This window comes from Engystomops pustulosus, chromosome 10 (assembly GCF_040894005.1).
Source record: "Engystomops pustulosus chromosome 10, aEngPut4.maternal, whole genome shotgun sequence".
Classification (NCBI taxonomy): Eukaryota; Metazoa; Chordata; class Amphibia; order Anura; family Leptodactylidae; genus Engystomops; species Engystomops pustulosus.
This window is the reverse complement of record NC_092420.1, coordinates 102,893,504-102,911,300: the sequence shown is the minus strand read 5'-3', so window position 1 is coordinate 102,911,300 and position 17,797 is coordinate 102,893,504. Positions and strand designations below refer to the sequence as shown.

The 17,797-nt window shown below is 46.8% G+C and overlaps 1 protein-coding gene across 2 annotated transcripts in view; it reads left to right on the top strand.

Moving 5' to 3' along the window:
- GLIS1 (GLIS family zinc finger 1) overlaps positions 1-17,797 on the top strand; it is a 118,453-nt gene that overhangs the window by 46,323 nt on the left and 54,333 nt on the right. For both annotated transcript variants that reach the window (XM_072128013.1, XM_072128012.1), the window contains exons 2-3: positions 6,560-6,719; positions 8,191-9,046. In XM_072128013.1, the coding sequence (XP_071984114.1) occupies positions 6,610-6,719; positions 8,191-9,046 (966 nt within the window). In that variant the 5' untranslated portion in view covers positions 6,560-6,609. The remainder of the gene's footprint in view (positions 1-6,559; positions 6,720-8,190; positions 9,047-17,797) is intronic.

The following is a 17,797-nucleotide window of genomic DNA, read 5'->3' as shown; positions in this document are numbered from 1 at the left end:
GTAACAGGTTATATAGGATGAGGTCACACGGCAGTAACAGGTTATATAGGACGAGGTCACACGGCAGGAGCAGGTTATATAGGATGAGGTCACACGGCAGTAACAGGTTATATAGGACGAGGTCACACGGCAGTAACAGGTTATATAGGACGAGGTCACACGGCAGGAGCAGGTTATATAGGACGAGGTCACACGGCAGTAACAGGTTATATAGGACGAGGTCACACGGCAGTAACAGGTTATATAGGACAAGGTCACACGGCAGTAACAGGTTATATAGGACGAGGTCACAAGGCAGTAACAGGTTATATAGGACGAGGTCACACGGCAGGAGCAGGTTATATAGGACGAGGTCACACGGCAGTAACCGGTTATATAGGACGAGGTCACACGGCAGTAACAGGTTATATAGGACGAGGTCACACGGCAGTAACAGGTTATATAGGACGAGGTCACACGGCAGTAACAGGTAATATAGGACGAGGTCACACGGCAGTAACAGGTTATATAGGACGAGGTCACACGGCAGTAACGGGTTATATAGGACGAGGTCACACGGCAGTAACGGGTTATATAGGACGAGGTCACACGGCAGTAACGGGTTATATAGGACGAGGTCACACGGCAGTAACGGGTTATATAGGACGAGGTCACACGGCAGTAACGGGTTATATAGGACGAGGTCACACGGCAGTAACGGGTTATATAGGACGAGGTCACACGGCAGTAACGGGTTATATAGGACGAGGTCACACGGCAGTAACAGGTTATATAGGACGAGGTCACACGGCAGTTACAGGTTATATAGGACGAGGTCACACGGCAGTTACAGGTTATATAGGACGAGGTCACACGGCAGTAACAGGTTATATAGGACGAGGTGACACGGCAGTAACAGGTTATATAGGACGAGGTGACACGGCAGTAACAGGTTATATAGGACGAGGTGACACGGCAGTAACAGGTTATATAGGACGAGGTCACACGGCAGGTACAGGTTATATAGGACGAGGTCACACGGCAGTAACAGGTTATATAGGACGAGGTCAGACGGCAGTAACGGGTTATATAGGACGAGGTCACACGGCAGTGACAGGTTATATAGGACGGGGTCACACGGCAGTGACAGGTTATATAGGACGAGGTCACACGGCAGTGACAGGTTATATAGGACGAGGTCACACGGCAGTGACAGGTTATATAGGACGAGGTCACACGGCAGTGACAGGTTATATAGGACGAGGTCACACGGCAGTAACAGGTTATATAGGACGAGGTCACACGGCAGTTACAGGTTATATAGGACGAGGTCACGCGGCAGTAACGGGTTATATAGGACGAGGTCACACGGCAGTAACAGGTTATATAGGACGAGGTCACACGGCAGTAACAGGATATATAGGACGAGGTCACGCGGCAGTAACGGGTTATATAGGACGAGGTCACACGGCAGTAACAGGTTATATAGGACGAGGTCACACGGCAGTAACAGGATATATAGGACGAGGTCACACGGCAGTAACAGGTTATATAGGACGAGGTCACACTGCAGTAACAGGATATATAGGACGAGGTCACGCGGCAGTAACGGGTTATATAGGACGAGGTCACACGGCAGGAGCAGGTTATTAGGACGAGGTCACACGGCAGTAACAGGTTATATAGGACGAGGTCACGCGGCAGTAACGGGTTATATAGGACGAGGTCACACTGCAGTAACAGGTTATATAGGACGAGGTCACACGGCAGTAACAGGTTATATAGGACGAGGTCACACGGCAGTAACAGGTTATATAGGACGAGGTCACACTGCAGTAACAGGATATATAGGACGAGGTCACGCGGCAGTAACGGGTTATATAGGACGAGGTCACACGGCAGGAGCAGGTTATTAGGACGAGGTCACACGGCAGTAACAGGTTATATAGGACCGTATAACATTTGCGCTATCACTATTCTTTCCCGTTCCAGGAGTATATGATGGACAGGTCAGGACGGATCCTGGAGTCTCCCGTGATCCTCTCATTGTTGTGAATCTCCTGATGTCTCTTGTTATGGCAGAATCTCTCTTATTAGATTATGGCGCCAGCACTCGTCGCTCAGTTCTCGGCCTTCGCTTCCATTCCCCTCTGTATAAGGATCTGCTCCGGGTCCTGTCATCGTATCAGGAAGATGGATATTCATCCCCAGCAGAGTTTTCCAAGTAAAAGTCGACATTTCCTTCCTGCGCCTCCTCTGCCCGATGACAATTATACGAGTCTGAGGAATCTTCTCAATACATTGGGGCACATTTACTTACCCGGTCCAGTCGCAATCCCGCGGTGCGTTGTCTGACGAGGATTCGGGTCCGGCCCGATTCACTAACATCGTGCGCCCGATACCCTACATGTGTCGCTTCCCCGCTCAGGTCTCAGGAGTTCACCTTCTTCTTCCTGGTGCATGTAAGTGCACTGTCCGTGTATAATGCGCTGTGCGGGGAGTCACTAAGATCCTGCGCCCGATATCCTGCATGTGTCACTTCCCCGCTCAGGTCCCCGGAGTTCACCTTCTTCTTCCTGGTGCATGTAAGTGTATTGTCCGTGTATAATGCGCTGTGCGGGGAGTCACTAAGATCCTGCGCCCGATATCCTGCATGTGTCACTTCCCGCTCAGGTCCCCGGAGTTCACCTTCTTCTTCCTGGTGCATGTAAGTGCATTGTCCGTGTATAATGCGCTGTGCGGGGAGTCACTAAGATCCTGCGCCCGATATCCTGCATGTGTCACTTCCCCGCTCAGGTCCCCGGAGTTCACCTTCTTCTTCCTGGTGCATGTAAGTGCATTGTCCGTGTATAATGCGCTGTGCGGGGAGTCACTAAGATCGTGTGCCCGATATCCTGCATGTGTCGCTTCCCCGCTCAGGTCCCCGGAGTTCACCTTCTTCTTCCTGGTGCATGTAAGTGCATTGTCCGTGTATGATACGCTGTGCGGGGAGTCACTAAGATCCTGCGCCCGATATCCTGCATGTGTCACTTCCCCGCTCAGGTCCCTGGAGTTCACCTTCTTCTTCCTGGTGCATGTAAGTGCATTGGGGGTCATTTATTAAGGGCCCGATTCGCGTTTTCCCGACGTGTTACCCGAATATTTCCGTTTTGCGCCGCTTGTACTTAAATTGCCCCGGGATTTTGGCGCACGCGATCGGATTGTGGCGCATCGGCGCTGGCATGCGCGCGACGGAAATTGGGGGGCGTGGCCGAACGAAAACCCGACGTATTCGGAAAAACCGCCGCATTTAAAAACCGAAAATGTGTCGCATAAGGACCGCTTACCTTCACCTGGTCCAGCTCGGTGCATTCCGGCGCGATGAGTTTACTTTCAGCGCAGCAGCGCCACCTGGTGGACGGCGGAAGAACTACCTTATTAAATCCCGGCCGGACCCGAATCCAGAGCGGAGAAGCCGCCGCTGGAACGCGAATGGACCGGGTAAGTAAATTTGCCCCATTGTCCGTGTATAATGCGCTGTGCGGGGAGTCACTAAGATCCTGCACCTGATATCCTGCATGTGTTGCTTCCCCGCTCAGGTCCCAGGAGTTCACCTTCTTCTTCCTGGTGCATGTAAGTGCATTGTCCGTGTATAATGTGCTGTGCGGGGAGTCACTAAGATCCTGCACCCGATATCCTGCATGTGTCGCTTCCCCCGCTCAGGTCCCTGGAGTTCACCTTCTTCTTCCTGGTGCATGTAAGTGCATTGTCCGTGTATAATGCGCTGTGCGGGGAGTCACTAAGATCCTGCACCTGGTATCCTGCATGTGTCGCTTCCCCGCTCAGGTCTCAGGAGTTCACCTTCTTCTTCCTGGTGCATGTAAGTGCATTGTCCGTGTATGATACGCTGTGCGGGGAGTCACTAAGATCCTGCGCCCGATATCCTGCATGTGTCACTTCCCCGCTCAGGTCCCTGGAGTTCACCTTCTTCTTCCTGGTGCATGTAAGTGCATTGTCCGTGTATAATGCGCTGTGCGGGGAGTCACTAAGATCCTGCACCTGATATCCTGCATGTGTTGCTTCCCCGCTCAGGTCCCAGGAGTTCACCTTCTTCTTCCTGGTGCATGTAAGTGCATTGTCCGTGTATAATGTGCTGTGCGGGGAGTCACTAAGATCCTGCACCCGATATCCTGCATGTGTCGCTTCCCCCGCTCAGGTCCCTGGAGTTCACCTTCTTCTTCCTGGTGCATGTAAGTGCATTGTCCGTGTATAATGCGCTGTGCGGGGAGTCACTAAGATCCTGCACCTGGTATCCTGCATGTGTCGCTTCCCCGCTCAGGTCTCAGGAGTTCACCTTCTTCTTCCTGGTGCATGTAAGTGCATTGTCCGTGTATGATACGCTGTGCGGGGAGTCACTAAGATCCTGCGCCCGATATCCTGCATGTGTCACTTCCCCGCTCAGGTCCCTGGAGTTCACCTTCTTCTTCCTGGTGCATGTAAGTGCATTGTCCGTGTATAATGCGCTGTGCGGGGAGTCACTAAGATCCTGCACCTGATATCCTGCATGTGTTGCTTCCCCGCTCAGGTCCCAGGAGTTCACCTTCTTCTTCCTGGTGCATGTAAGTGCATTGTCCGTGTATAATGTGCTGTGCGGGGAGTCACTAAGATCCTGCACCCGATATCCTGCATGTGTCGCTTCCCCCGCTCAGGTCCCTGGAGTTCACCTTCTTCTTCCTGGTGCATGTGAGTGCCGATTTCTGTCGCATGCAAGCCGGCGCCAATGTGCCACAAACCTGGGGCAATTTGGCGCAAAACGGAAATATTCGGGAAACCCGACGAAAGTGCGGCGTTCGGACCCTTAGTAAATGAGCCCCATTGTGTATAGATAGTTGAGTAACACGTCACATGTAACAGGACACGTGTTTAGTATCTATGTTAAAGAAACTAGTGTAAATATTCTGCTTTGCTGAAATTGTATATAATTAAATATAAACAAAGCCCATCTTTCAGGCTGCGTCTGCGTCTTCCGGATTCTTCTTGTCTTAGAAGGTCAATACATTTTGAATTTTTGTTGCTTCTTTCTCCTCTTTTCAGGCACTTTTCCTCCTCTCTGTAATTAGCGACACTTTGGGGCACATTTACTTACCCTGTCCTGTCGCGATCCCGCGGTGCGTTGTCCCCCAAGGATTCGGGTCTGATGCGATTCCAGAAGCCCGTGCACCCAATATCCTGCATGTGTCGCTTCCCCACTCAGGTCCCAGGAGTTCACCTTCTTCTTCCTGGTGCTGATCTTGTGACACAATCGCGTTTTTCAATTCCGCCATTTGTCCGAACCCCTCGGCCTCCGTTTTTTGTCGCGTGCAAGCCGGTGCCAATGCACCAAAATCCGATTGCGTGCGCCAAAATCCCGGGGCAATTAGTAATGAGCCCCATTGTGTTTTAAGTTGAATTGTATTATTAGGGGTGAGAAGCCCGGGGGCTAGACCCTGCGGGGGGATTTATTGGACGCCTTATTAAGCCCCGCCCCTCCGCATATATATCAGGAGGCTCCGGCCTTCTAATATAACTCTACACCAGAACCAGCTTGGCGGATAATTGTGCTATAACCTGCGTCTGCGCGGGACCGGTCCATCTGCCAGCACAGCCCCCTCCATGCCGCCACACGCCATAAGGGGAGAATAATCCACGCACGTGGCCAAGAACTGTGGAGATTGTCTTGTTTCAAGCAATATTTTAAGTTTTCAGGTATAAAAGTCCTGTTAAATTCCCCCCCCCCCCCCCGACACAGACAATCGGCTGCTGCAGCTATCAGTAAGTTTCTATGTCACCCCCGAGCTTTATTCATACAGGTTAGTCGTTCTCTGTATTGCCCCCTTTTACCACGATGAGGGGTGAGAAAGAGGGAGTACGGGAACAGATTGCCCTCGTCTTTGTGTGTGACGTATAGGGGAGACATGAGTGCAGCTCGTCTCCCGCCACCAGCGCAGGGACCACCGGGAATTACTGATAGAAATGCAGAATATGATCATATCATGGACACAAATAGTGCGACGCTCATCCCACAGAACGTAACCACAGCTGCTTAGGTGCCGCCCTGGTCACTTATATGAGAATCAGCCAAATGTTAATTGTTTTAAGAACCATCAGACAGTAACGTGATATTTGGGGACCTCATCCCTTCCCTTATAGGTGCCGACCATCCGGATGTATAAAGCTGCTGCTATGTGTAATATATTCTACCTTTATCATCATCTATTACTGTATAAAGATTCTACCATTGCCCATTCTTATGTTTAACATGATACCATAGAGCCCAAGATAGTGACTCTAAAAGTGACTCGTCTCAGACAAAAGTGTCTCTTCTCAGCTCATCGGCATTTGGCTTTGGAGGGGAAATGGACGAGTCCTAGAATAAAAGAGGGAATTGTAGAAAGGATATTTCATCCACTAGCGGATGGGGCTCTCAGTTTAATGGGGTACAATCTGCTGATAGGTTCCACATGTAGTAGCGCTGCTGCTTGTTAAAGGGAACCTGTCAGCAGTTTTTGGGTGTACAAGTCGTTACATAATTGAGACCCTCTCTGCACTTTATCCTTTCCAGTGAATGGGGGACATTCTCACTGTCAGCGGAGGAAGGGTCCGCTAGAAGCCATGACCAGCGCAGTCCTGGAAGACAATTTCCTTGGTCGTGTCCGGACTCCGGCACCTTCGGCGGAGCACTTGGCTTCCTATGGGGCGTCGGGGGACTACACACATAGCAGGTAATAAGTGGATACTGTAGGGCTATGGCGCTGGTCATGTCCTCCCTCTTACCCGGGGTAATTATCTCTTCTCATGTGCTGTCAGTGAGGGCAATTATAAGACAATAGTAATTAGGAGGGAGAGGTTAAGGGTCAGGCCGGATACTTGTTACCATATTGTACTTCCCATAATGAAGGGATGAGAGATGCTCATACATCAGAAATCCGACCCGTCTCTCCATCTCATCCCTAATGGTTTTCCCAGGACGCGGAGACACATTACACAGGAGCGCGGCCATTGTCCTCCCGCTGGTACATCAAAGGCGGATGGGCACAATGATGGGGAATGGGGCGATGCCACGGGGCGTGTGATGGCGAGACCCCGGGGGGAGGGGGGGGCTACGCTTTTATAAAGGGAATTAGACAGAAATGGAAAAGTTGGGTTTAGAATTTCCGTTTATTCAAACATTTCCAGGAAGGAAAACAGAGGAACCGCACAATGCAACATTGTAAGAAATAGTAACGCAGAATTACAGCAGATACAAGGATCGCTGGTGCTGCTCATATACACAGGAGGGCTGATGGCCGCTCTCTCTCCATGTACATGCACACTTGGCTCAGCCGAGACTGCATGTACCCTGAACAGGAGCCTATGGGAGCAAAGAGCAAAAAGGACACTCCTAGATCCAGACACCGGGACTGTGGGATCTTCTTATATTCATCAAAATTATGCTAATGAGCCTTAAGGCTACCAAAACCCCATCTGTGCTGTAACTTCACCGGCTGTTACACTGTGCAGGAGAGATTACATCAGGAGGAGGATGGGAGGAAGTGTGAGGGGAAATTACTTCTGCACAGTCTAACAGCCTGTGAAGCTACAGCATGTAGGGGCTCTGGTAACACCCTCCAGAGCCCTTCTGGCTAATTAGTATAATTATAAAAGTAGATTTTAGAAGGGAGGAGACCATGGATAACAGATATAAGAAGATCCCACAGTCCCGGTGCCCGGATCTATGAGGAATGTCCCTGGATTATCAGGATGGATTCTGATGGGAGATTTCCTTTAATGGATAATAATTTACAACCAGGATAAAAGACTGTAAACCAAGCACTGACAGACTGGTGAGTGTCCCCTCTGCCAGGATCCACTCTTCTCTTAGCTTCTTATGTCCTGGATTTTAAGAAAAAAGTCTTTTAAATTATGCAAATGAGCCTGAGCGGCTTCGGGCTCCACCGCTGTTAATGGCGCCTGGAGCCCCTCTGGCTCATTTGCAGATTTTGAAGCCTTTTTTTCTTAAAAATCAGAGCATAAGAAGCTTAGACAAGATGAGATCCTCCCAGAGGGGTGCACACCAGTCTGTCAGTGCTGGGTTTACAATCCTTCATCCTGGTGGTAGATTTCCTTTAAGTAGTTGCCCAGTAAGGAGAAGTTACTATTAGGACCACCAGATGAGTTATACTTGGACTTATCATCTTCTCCCCTTCCCTGCAGGTCTTCCCGTTACCGCACTTCCATATCTTTGTGTGTGAATGGCGCCCGCTCCGCCAGTCGTATCAAGCAGGAGGGTCCGTGTGACTTGTCCCCCCCATCCTCGGGCATCGCAGAGTTAAGAGCGTCGCTGCTTCCTGACGCGGCGGGGTCACACAATGGGCTGAAGTGTCTGTCATCGTACTATGACACCGCACACTGCACTTTCCCGGGATCACTGACAGCCGCCAGCACTTCTGCATCTGTGGGCCCCATCGCCTCCGCTCTCACCTCACTGCCGCCCTGCATGGACCACATCGGCGTCTCCCCTCCCAGAACACTATTATATTCTGGCGGAGTCCCCAGCTGCAGCCCCCCCAAGGCATCCCAGCCCGAGGGTCCGTGCGGACTGCCCTCCTCCGCTCAGTGCCTGCTTTCTAGTGCCGGAGGGTACGACCTGAAGCCCCCCGAGCAGGTGAATGTGCCCTGTATAGAGGGCAGCCCCAACCTCTTCCTAAACTCAACACCCAGTGACTGCAGCAAACTCAACTTTTTGAAACAAGAACCAGAAGACAATTATCCCCGAGGACTTCACCCTCCGCTCGCTCTGCGGCTCTCCGCCATGTCTCCCAAGGAGGAACTCGATGAATTCGGAGGAGACCGGAGACAGCTGTGCCGCTGGATAGATTGCAGCGCCTTGTATGACCAACAGGAGGCGCTAGTGAGGCACATCGAGAAGAGCCACATTGACCAGCGCACGGGAGAGGATTTTACCTGTTTCTGGGCCGGATGTACAAGACGCTTCAAACCATTCAACGCGCGCTACAAACTGCTCATTCACATGAGGGTGCACTCCGGGGAGAAGCCAAACAAGTGCATGGTGAGTGCAGACGTCTTCACAATGTATAGATAAAACTTCATCTTTTTGGGACAAATCCGTGGCATAGACAAGAAAAATACCACCTGCTGCCACCACTAGGGGGAGCTACTTGTCAGAGAGTCTGGTAACAGCACTAAGGATATGCTTTACCGGAGCCTCATGGACATAGACAGCAATAGACTGGGGGTCAGTGTTATCTATATAGAGGTCATTGTACAGGGAGGGGGAGGGGATAAGCTGTGACATCATCTATTGTCAGTAGTGATGTAATGATGGGTCAGTGTTATCTATATAGAGGTCATTGTACAGGGAGGGGAGGAGATAAGCTGTGACATCATCTATTGTCAGTAGTGATGTAATGATGGGTCAGTGTTATCTATATAGAGGTCATTGTACAGGGAGGGGGAGGAGATAAGCTGTGACATCATCTATTGTCAGTAGTGATGTAATGATGGGTCAGTGTTATCTATATAGAGGTCATTGTACAGGGAGGGGGAGGAGATAAGCTGTGACATCATCTATTGTCAGTAGTGATGTAATGATGGGTCAGTGTTATCTATATAGGAGGTCATTGCACAGGGAGGGGGAGGAGATAAGCTGTGACATCATCTATTGTCAGTAGTGATGTAATGATGGGTCAGTGTTATCTATATAGAGGTCATTGTACAGGGAGGGGGGAGGAGATAAGCTGTGACATCATCTATTGTCAGTAGTGATGTAATGATGGGTCAGTGTTATCTATATAGAGGTCATTGTACAGGGAGGAGGGGATAAGCTGTGACATCATCTATTGTCAGTAGTGATGTAATGATGGGTCAGTGTTATCTATATAGAGGTCATTGTACAGGGAGGAGGAGGGGATAAGCTGTGACATAATCTATTGTCAGTAGTGATGTAATGATGGGTCAGTGTTATCTATATAGAGGTCATTGTACAGGGAGGGGGAGGGGATAAGCTGTGACATCATCTATTATCAGTAGTGATGTAATGATCGGTCAGTGTTATCTATATAGAGATCATTGTACAGGGAGGGGGAGGAGATAAGCTGTGACATCATCTATTGTCAGTAGTGATGTAATGATGGGTCAGTGTTATCTATATAGAGGTCATTGTACAGGGAGGGGGAGGAGATAAGCTGTGACATCATCTATTGTCAGTAGTGATGTAATGATGGGCCAGTGTTATCTATATAGAGGTCATTGTACAGGAGGGGGAGGAGATAAGCTGTGACATCATCTATTGTCAGTAGTGATGTAATGATGGGTCAGTGTTATCTATATAGAGGTCATTGTACAGGGAGGAGGAGGAGATAAGCTGTGACATCATCTATTGTCAGTAGTGATGTAATGATGGGTCAGTGTTATCTATATAGAGGTCATTGTACAGGGAGGGGGAGGGGATAAGCTGTGATATCATCTATTGTCAGTAGTGATGTAATGATGGGTCAGTGTTATCTATATAAAGGTCATTGTACAGGAGGGGGAGGAGATAAGCTGTGACATCATCTATTGTCAGTAGTGATGTAATGATGGGTCAGTGTTATCTATATAGAGGTCATTGTACAGGGAGGGGGAGGGGATAAGCTGTGACATCATCTATTGTCAGTAGTGATGTAATGATGGGTCAGTGTTATCTATATAGAGGTCATTGTACAGGGAGGGGAGGAGATAAGCTGTGACATCATCTACTGTCAGTAGTGATGTAATGATGGGTCAGTGTTATCTATATAGAGGTCATTGTACAGGGAGGGGGAGGGGATAAGCTGTGACATCATCTATTGTCAGTAGTGATGTAATGATGGGTCAGTGTTATTTATATAGAGGTCATTGTACAGGGAGGGGGAGGAGATAAGCTGTGACATCATCTATTGTCAGTAGTGATGTAATGATGGGTCAGTGTTATCTATATAGAGGTCTTTGTACAGGAGGAGGAGGAGATAAGCTGTGACATCATCTATTGTCAGTAGTGATGTAATGATGGGTCAGTGTTATCTATATAGAGGTCATTGTACAGGGAGGGGGAGGAGATAAGCTGTGACATCATCTATTGTCAGTAGTGATGTAATGATGGGTCAGTGTTATCTATATAGAGGTCATTGTACAGGGAGGGGGAGGAGATAAGCTGTGACATCATCTATTGTCAGTAGTGATGTAATGATGGGTCAGTGTTATCTATATAGAGGTCATTGTACAGGGAGGGGAGGAGATAAGCTGTGACATCATCTATTGTCAGTAGTGATGTAATGATGGGTCAGTGTTATCTATATAGAGGTCATTGTACAGGGAGGGGGGAGGAGATAAGCTGTGAAATCATCTATTGTCAGAAGTGATGTAATGATGGGTCAGTGTTATCTATATAGAGGTCTTTGTACAGGAGGAGGAGGAGATAAGCTGTGACATCATCTATTGTCAGTAGTGATGTAATGATGGGTCAGTGTTATCTATATAGAGGTCATTGTACAGGGAGGGGAGGAGATAAGCTGTGACATCATCTATTGTCAGAAGTGATGTAATGATGGGTCAGTGTTATCTATATAGAGGTCTTTGTACAGGAGGAGGAGGAGATAAGCTGTGACATCATCTATTGTCAGTAGTGATGTAATGATGGGTCAGTGTTATCTATATAGAGGTCATTGTACAGGGAGGGGGAGGAGATAAGCTGTGACATCATCTATTGTCAGTAGTGATGTAATGATGGGTCAGTGTTATCTATATAGAGGTCATTGTACAGGGAGGGGGAGGAGATAAGCTGTGACATCATCTATTGTCAGTAGTGATGTAATAATGGGTCCGTGTTATCTATATAGAGGTTATTGTACAGGGAGGGGAGGAGATAAGCTGTGACATCATCTATTGTCAGTAGTGATGTAATGATGGGTCAGTGCTATCTATATAGGGGTCATTGTACAGGGAGGGGAGGAGATAAGCTGTGACATCATCTATTGTCAGTAGTGATGTAATGATGGGTCAGTGTTATCTATATAGAGGTCATTGTACAGGGAGGGGGAGGAGATAAGCTGTGACATCATCTATTGTCAGTAGTGATGTAATGATGGGTCAGTGTTATCTATATAGAGATCATTGTACAGGGAGGGGGAGGGGATAAGCTGTGACATCATCTATTGTCAGTAGTGATGTAATGATGGGTCAGTGTTATCTATATAGAGGTCATTGTACAGGGAGGGGGAGGGGATAAGCTGTGACATCATCTATTGTCAGTAGTGATGTAATGATGGGTCAGTGTTATCTATATAGAGGTCATTGTACAGGAAGGGGAGGGGATAAGCTGTGACATCATCTATTGTCAGTAGTGATGTAGTGATGGGTCAGTGCTATCTATATAGAGGTCATTGTCCAGGGAGGGGGAAGAGATAAGCTGTGACATCATCTATTGTCAGTAGTGATGTAATGATGGGTCAGTGTTATCTATATAGAGGTCATTGTACAGGGAGGGGGAGGAGATAAGCTGTGACATCATCTATTGTCAGTAGTGATGTAATGATGGGTCAGTGTTATCTATATAGAGGTCATTGTACAGGAGGGGGAGGAGATAAGCTGTGACATCATCTATTGTCAGTAGTGATGTAATGATGGGTCAGTGTTATCTATATAGAGGTCATTGTACAGGGAGGGGGAGGGGATAAGCTGTGACATCATCTATTGTCAGTAGTGATGTAATGATGGGTCAGTGTTATCTATATAGAGGTCATTGTACAGGAAGGGGAGGGGATAAGCTGTGACATCATCTATTGTCAGTAGTGATGTAGTGATGGGTCAGTGCTATCTATATAGAGGTCATTGTCCAGGGAGGGGGAAGAGATAAGCTGTGACATCATCTATTGTCAGTAGTGATGTAATGATGGGTCAGTGTTATCTATATAGAGGTCATTGTACAGGGAGGGGGAGGAGATAAGCTGTGACATCATCTATTGTCAGTAGTGATGTAATGATGGGTCAGTGTTATCTATATAGAGGTCATTGTACAGGAGGGGGAGGAGATAAGCTGTGACATCATCTATTGTCAGTAGTGATGTAATGATGGGTCAGTGTTATCTATATAGAGGTCATTGTACAGGGAGGAGGGGATAAGCTGTGACATCATCTATTGTCAGTAGTGATGTAATGATGGGTCAGTGTTATCTATATAAAGGTCATTGTACAGGGAGGGGGAGGGGATAAGCTGTGACATCATCTATTGTCAGTAGTGATGTAATGATGGGTCAGAGTTATTTATATGGAGGTCATTGTACAGGGAGGGGGAGGAGATAAGCTGTGACATCATCTATTGTCAGTAGTGATGTAATGATGGGTCAGTGTTATCTATATAGAGGTCATTGTACAGGGAGGGGGAGGAGATAAGCTGTGACATCATCTATTGTCAGTAGTGATGTAATGATGGGTCAGTGTTATCTATATAGAGGTCTTTGTACAGGAGGAGGAGGAGATAAGCTGTGACATCATCTATTGTCAGTAGTGATGTAATGATGGGTCAGTGTTATCTATATAGAGGTCATTGTACAGGGAGGGGGAGGAGATAAGCTGTGACATCATCTATTGTCAGTAGTGATGTAATGATGGGTCAGTGTTATCTATATAGAGGTCATTGTACAGGGAGGGGGAGGAGATAAGCTGTGACATCATCTATTGTCAGTAGTGATGTAATGATGGGTCAGTGTTATCTATATAGAGGTCATTGTACAGGGAGGGGAGGAGATAAGCTGTGACATCATCTATTGTCAGAAGTGATGTAATGATGGGTCAGTGTTATCTATATAGAGGTCTTTGTACAGGAGGAGGAGGAGATAAGCTGTGACATTATCTATTGTCAGTAGTGATGTAATGATGGGTCAGTGTTATCTATATAGAGGTCATTGTACAGGGAGGGGGAGGAGATAAGCTGTGACATCATCTATTGTCAGTAGTGATGTAATGATGGGTCAGTGTTATCTATATAGAGGTCATTGTACAGGGAGGGGGAGGAGATAAGCTGTGACATCATCTATTGTCAGTAGTGATGTAATGATGGGTCAGTGTTATCTATATAGAGGTCATTCTACAGGGAGGGGGAGGAGATAAGCTGTGACATCATCTATTGTCAGTAGTGATGTAATAATGGGTCCGTGTTATCTATATAGAGGTTATTGTACAGGGAGGGGAGGAGATAAGCTGTGACATCATCTATTGTCAGTAGTGATGTAATGATGGGTCAGTGCTATCTATATAGGGGTCATTGTACAGGGAGGGGAGGAGATAAGCTGTGACATCATCTATTGTCAGTAGTGATGTAATGATGGGTCAGTGTTATCTATATAGAGGTCATTGTACAGGGAGGGGGAGGAGATAAGCTGTGACATCATCTATTGTCAGTAGTGATGTAATGATGGGTCAGTGTTATCTATATAGAGATCATTGTACAGGGAGGGGGAGGGGATAAGCTGTGACATCATCTATTGTCAGTAGTGATGTAATGATGGGTCAGTGTTATCTATATAGAGGTCATTGTACAGGGAGGGGGAGGAGATAAGCTGTGACATCATCTATTGTCAGTAGTGATGTAATAATGGGTCAGTGTTATCTATATAGAGGTCATTGTACAGGGAGGGGGAGGAGATAAGCTGTGACATCATCTATTGTCAGTAGTGATGTAATGATGGGTCAGTGTTATCGATATAGAGGTCATTGTACAGGGAGGGGGAGGAGATAAGCTGTGACATCATCTATTGTCAGTAGTGATGTAATGATGGGTCAGTGTTATCTATATAGAGGTCATTGTACAGGGAGGGGGAGGAGATAAGCTGTGACATCATCTATTGTCAGTAGTGATGTAATGATGGGTCAGTGTTATCTATATAGAGGTCATTGTACAGGGAGGGGGAGGAGATAAGCTGTGACATCATATATTGTCAGTAGTGATGTAATGATGGGTCAGTGTTATCTATATAGAGGCCATTGTACAGGGAGGGGGAGGAGATAAGCTGTGACATCATCTATTGTCAGTAGTGATGTAATGATGGGTCAGTGTTATCTATATAGGGGTCATTGTACAGGGAGGGGGAGGGGATAAGCTGTGACATCATCTATTGTCAGTAGTGATGTAATGATGGGTCAGTGTTATCTATATAGAGATCATTGTACAGGGAGGGGGAGGAGATAAGCTGTGACATCATCTATTGTCAGTAGTGATGTAATGATGGGTCAGTGTTATCTATATAGAGGTCATTGTACAGGGAGGAGGAGGAGATAAGCTGTGACATCATCTATTGTCAGTAGTGATGTAATGATGGGTCAGTGTTATCTATATAGAGGTCTTTGTACAGGAGGAGGAGGAGATAAGCTGTGACATCATCTATTGTCAGTAGTGATGTAATGATGGGTCAGTGTTATCTATATAGAGGCCATTGTACAGGGAGGGGGAGGAGATAAGCTGTGACATCATCTATTGTCAGTAGTGATGTAATGATGGGTCAGTGTTATCTATATAGAGGTCATTGTACAGGGAGGGGGAGGAGATAAGCTGTGACATCATCTATTGTCAGTAGTGATGTAATGATGGGTCAGTGTTATCTATATAGAGGCCATTGTACAGAGAGGGGGAGGAGATAAGCTGTGACATCATCTATTGATAGTAGTGATGTAATGAGGGGTCAGTGTTATCTATATAGAGGTCATTGTACAAGGAGGGGGAGGAGATAAGCTGTGACATCATCTATTGTCAGTAGTGATGTAATGATGGGTCAGTGTTATCTATATAGTGGTCATTGTACAGGGAGGGGGAGGAGAAAAGCTGTGACATCATCTATTGTCAGTAGTGATGTAATGATGGGTCAGTGTTATCTAGATAGAGGTCATTGTACAGGGAGGGGGAGGAGATAAGCTGTGACATCATCTATTGTCAGTAGTGATGTAATGATGGGTCAGTGTTATCTATATAGAGGACATTGTACAGGAGGGGGAGGAGATAAGCTGTGACATCATATATTGTCAGTAGTGATGTAATAATGGGTCAGTGTTATCTATATAGAGGTCATTGTACAGGGAGGGGGAGGAGATAAGCTGTGACATCATCTATTGTCAGTAGTGATGTAATGATGGGTCAGTGTTATCTATATAGAGGTCATTGTACAGGGAGGGGAGGAGATAAGCTGTGACATCATCTATTGTCAGAAGTGATGTAATGATGGGTCAGTGTTATCTATATAGAGGTCTTTGTACAGGAGGGGGAGGAGATAAGCTGTGACATCATCTATTATCAGTAGTGATGTAATGATGGGTCAGTGTTATCTGTATAGAGGTCATTGTACAGGGAGGGGGAGGAGATAAGCTATGACATCATCTATTGTCAGTAGTGATGTAGTGATGGGTCAGTGCTATCTATATAGAGGTCATTGTACAGGGAGGGGGAGGAGATAAGCTGTGACATCATCTATTGTCAGTAGTGATGGGTCAGTGTTATCTATAAAGAGGTCATTGTACAGGGAGGGGGAGGGGATAAGCTGTGACATCATCTATTATCAGTAGTGATGTAATGATGGGTCAGTGCTATCTATATAGAGGTCATTGTACAGGGAGGGGGAGGAGATAAGCTGTGACATCATCTATTGTCAGTAGTGATGTAATGATGGGTCAGTGTTATCTATATAGAGGTCATTGTACAGGGAGGGGGAGGAGATAAGCTGTGATATCATCTATTGTCAGTAGTGATGTAATGAGGGGTCAGTGTTATCTATATAGAGGTCATTGTACAGGAGGGGGAGGAGATAAGCTGTGACATCATCTATTGTCAGTAGTGATGTAATGATGGATCAGTATTATCTATATAGAGGTCATTGTACAGGGAGGGGGAGGAGATAAGCTGTGACATCATCTATTGTCAGTAGTGATGTAATGAGGGGTCAGTGTTATCTATATAGAGGTCATTGTACAGGAGGGGGAGGAGATAAGCTGTGACATCATCTATTGTCAGTAGTGATGTAATGATGGGTCAGTGTTATCTATATAGAGGTCATTGTAGAGGGAGGGGGAGGAGATAAGCTGTGACATCATCTATTGTCAGTAGTGATGTAATGATGGGTCAGTGTTATCTATATAGAGGTCATTGTACAGGGAGGGGGAGGAGATAAGCTGTGACATCATCTATTGTCAGTAGTGATGTAATGATGGGTCAGTGTTATCTATATAGAGGTCATTGTACAGGAGGGGGAGGAGATAAGCTGTGACATCATCTATTGTCAGTAGTGATGTAGTGATGGGTCAGTGCTATCTATATAGAGGTCATTGTACAGGAGGGGGAGGAGATAAGCTGTGACATCATCTATTGTCAGTAGTGATGTAATGATGGGTCAGTGTTATCTATATAGAGGTCATTGTACAGGGAGGGGGAGGAGATAAGCTGTGACATCATCTATTGTCAGTAGTGATGTAATGATGGGTCAGTGTTATCTGTATAGAGGTCATTGTACAGGGAGGGGGAGGAGATAAGCTGTGACATCATCTATTGTCAGTAGTGATGTAGTGATGGGTCAGTGCTTTCTATATAGAGGTCATTGTACAGGATGGAGGAGATAAGCTGTGACATCATATATTGTCAGTAGTGATGTAATGATGGGTCAGTGCTATCTATATAGGGGTCATTGTACAGGGAGGGGGAGGAGATAAGCTGTGACATCATCTATTGTCAGTAGTGATGTAATGATGGGTCAGTGCTATCTATATAGAGGTCATTGTACAGGGAGGGGGAGGGGATAAGCTGTGA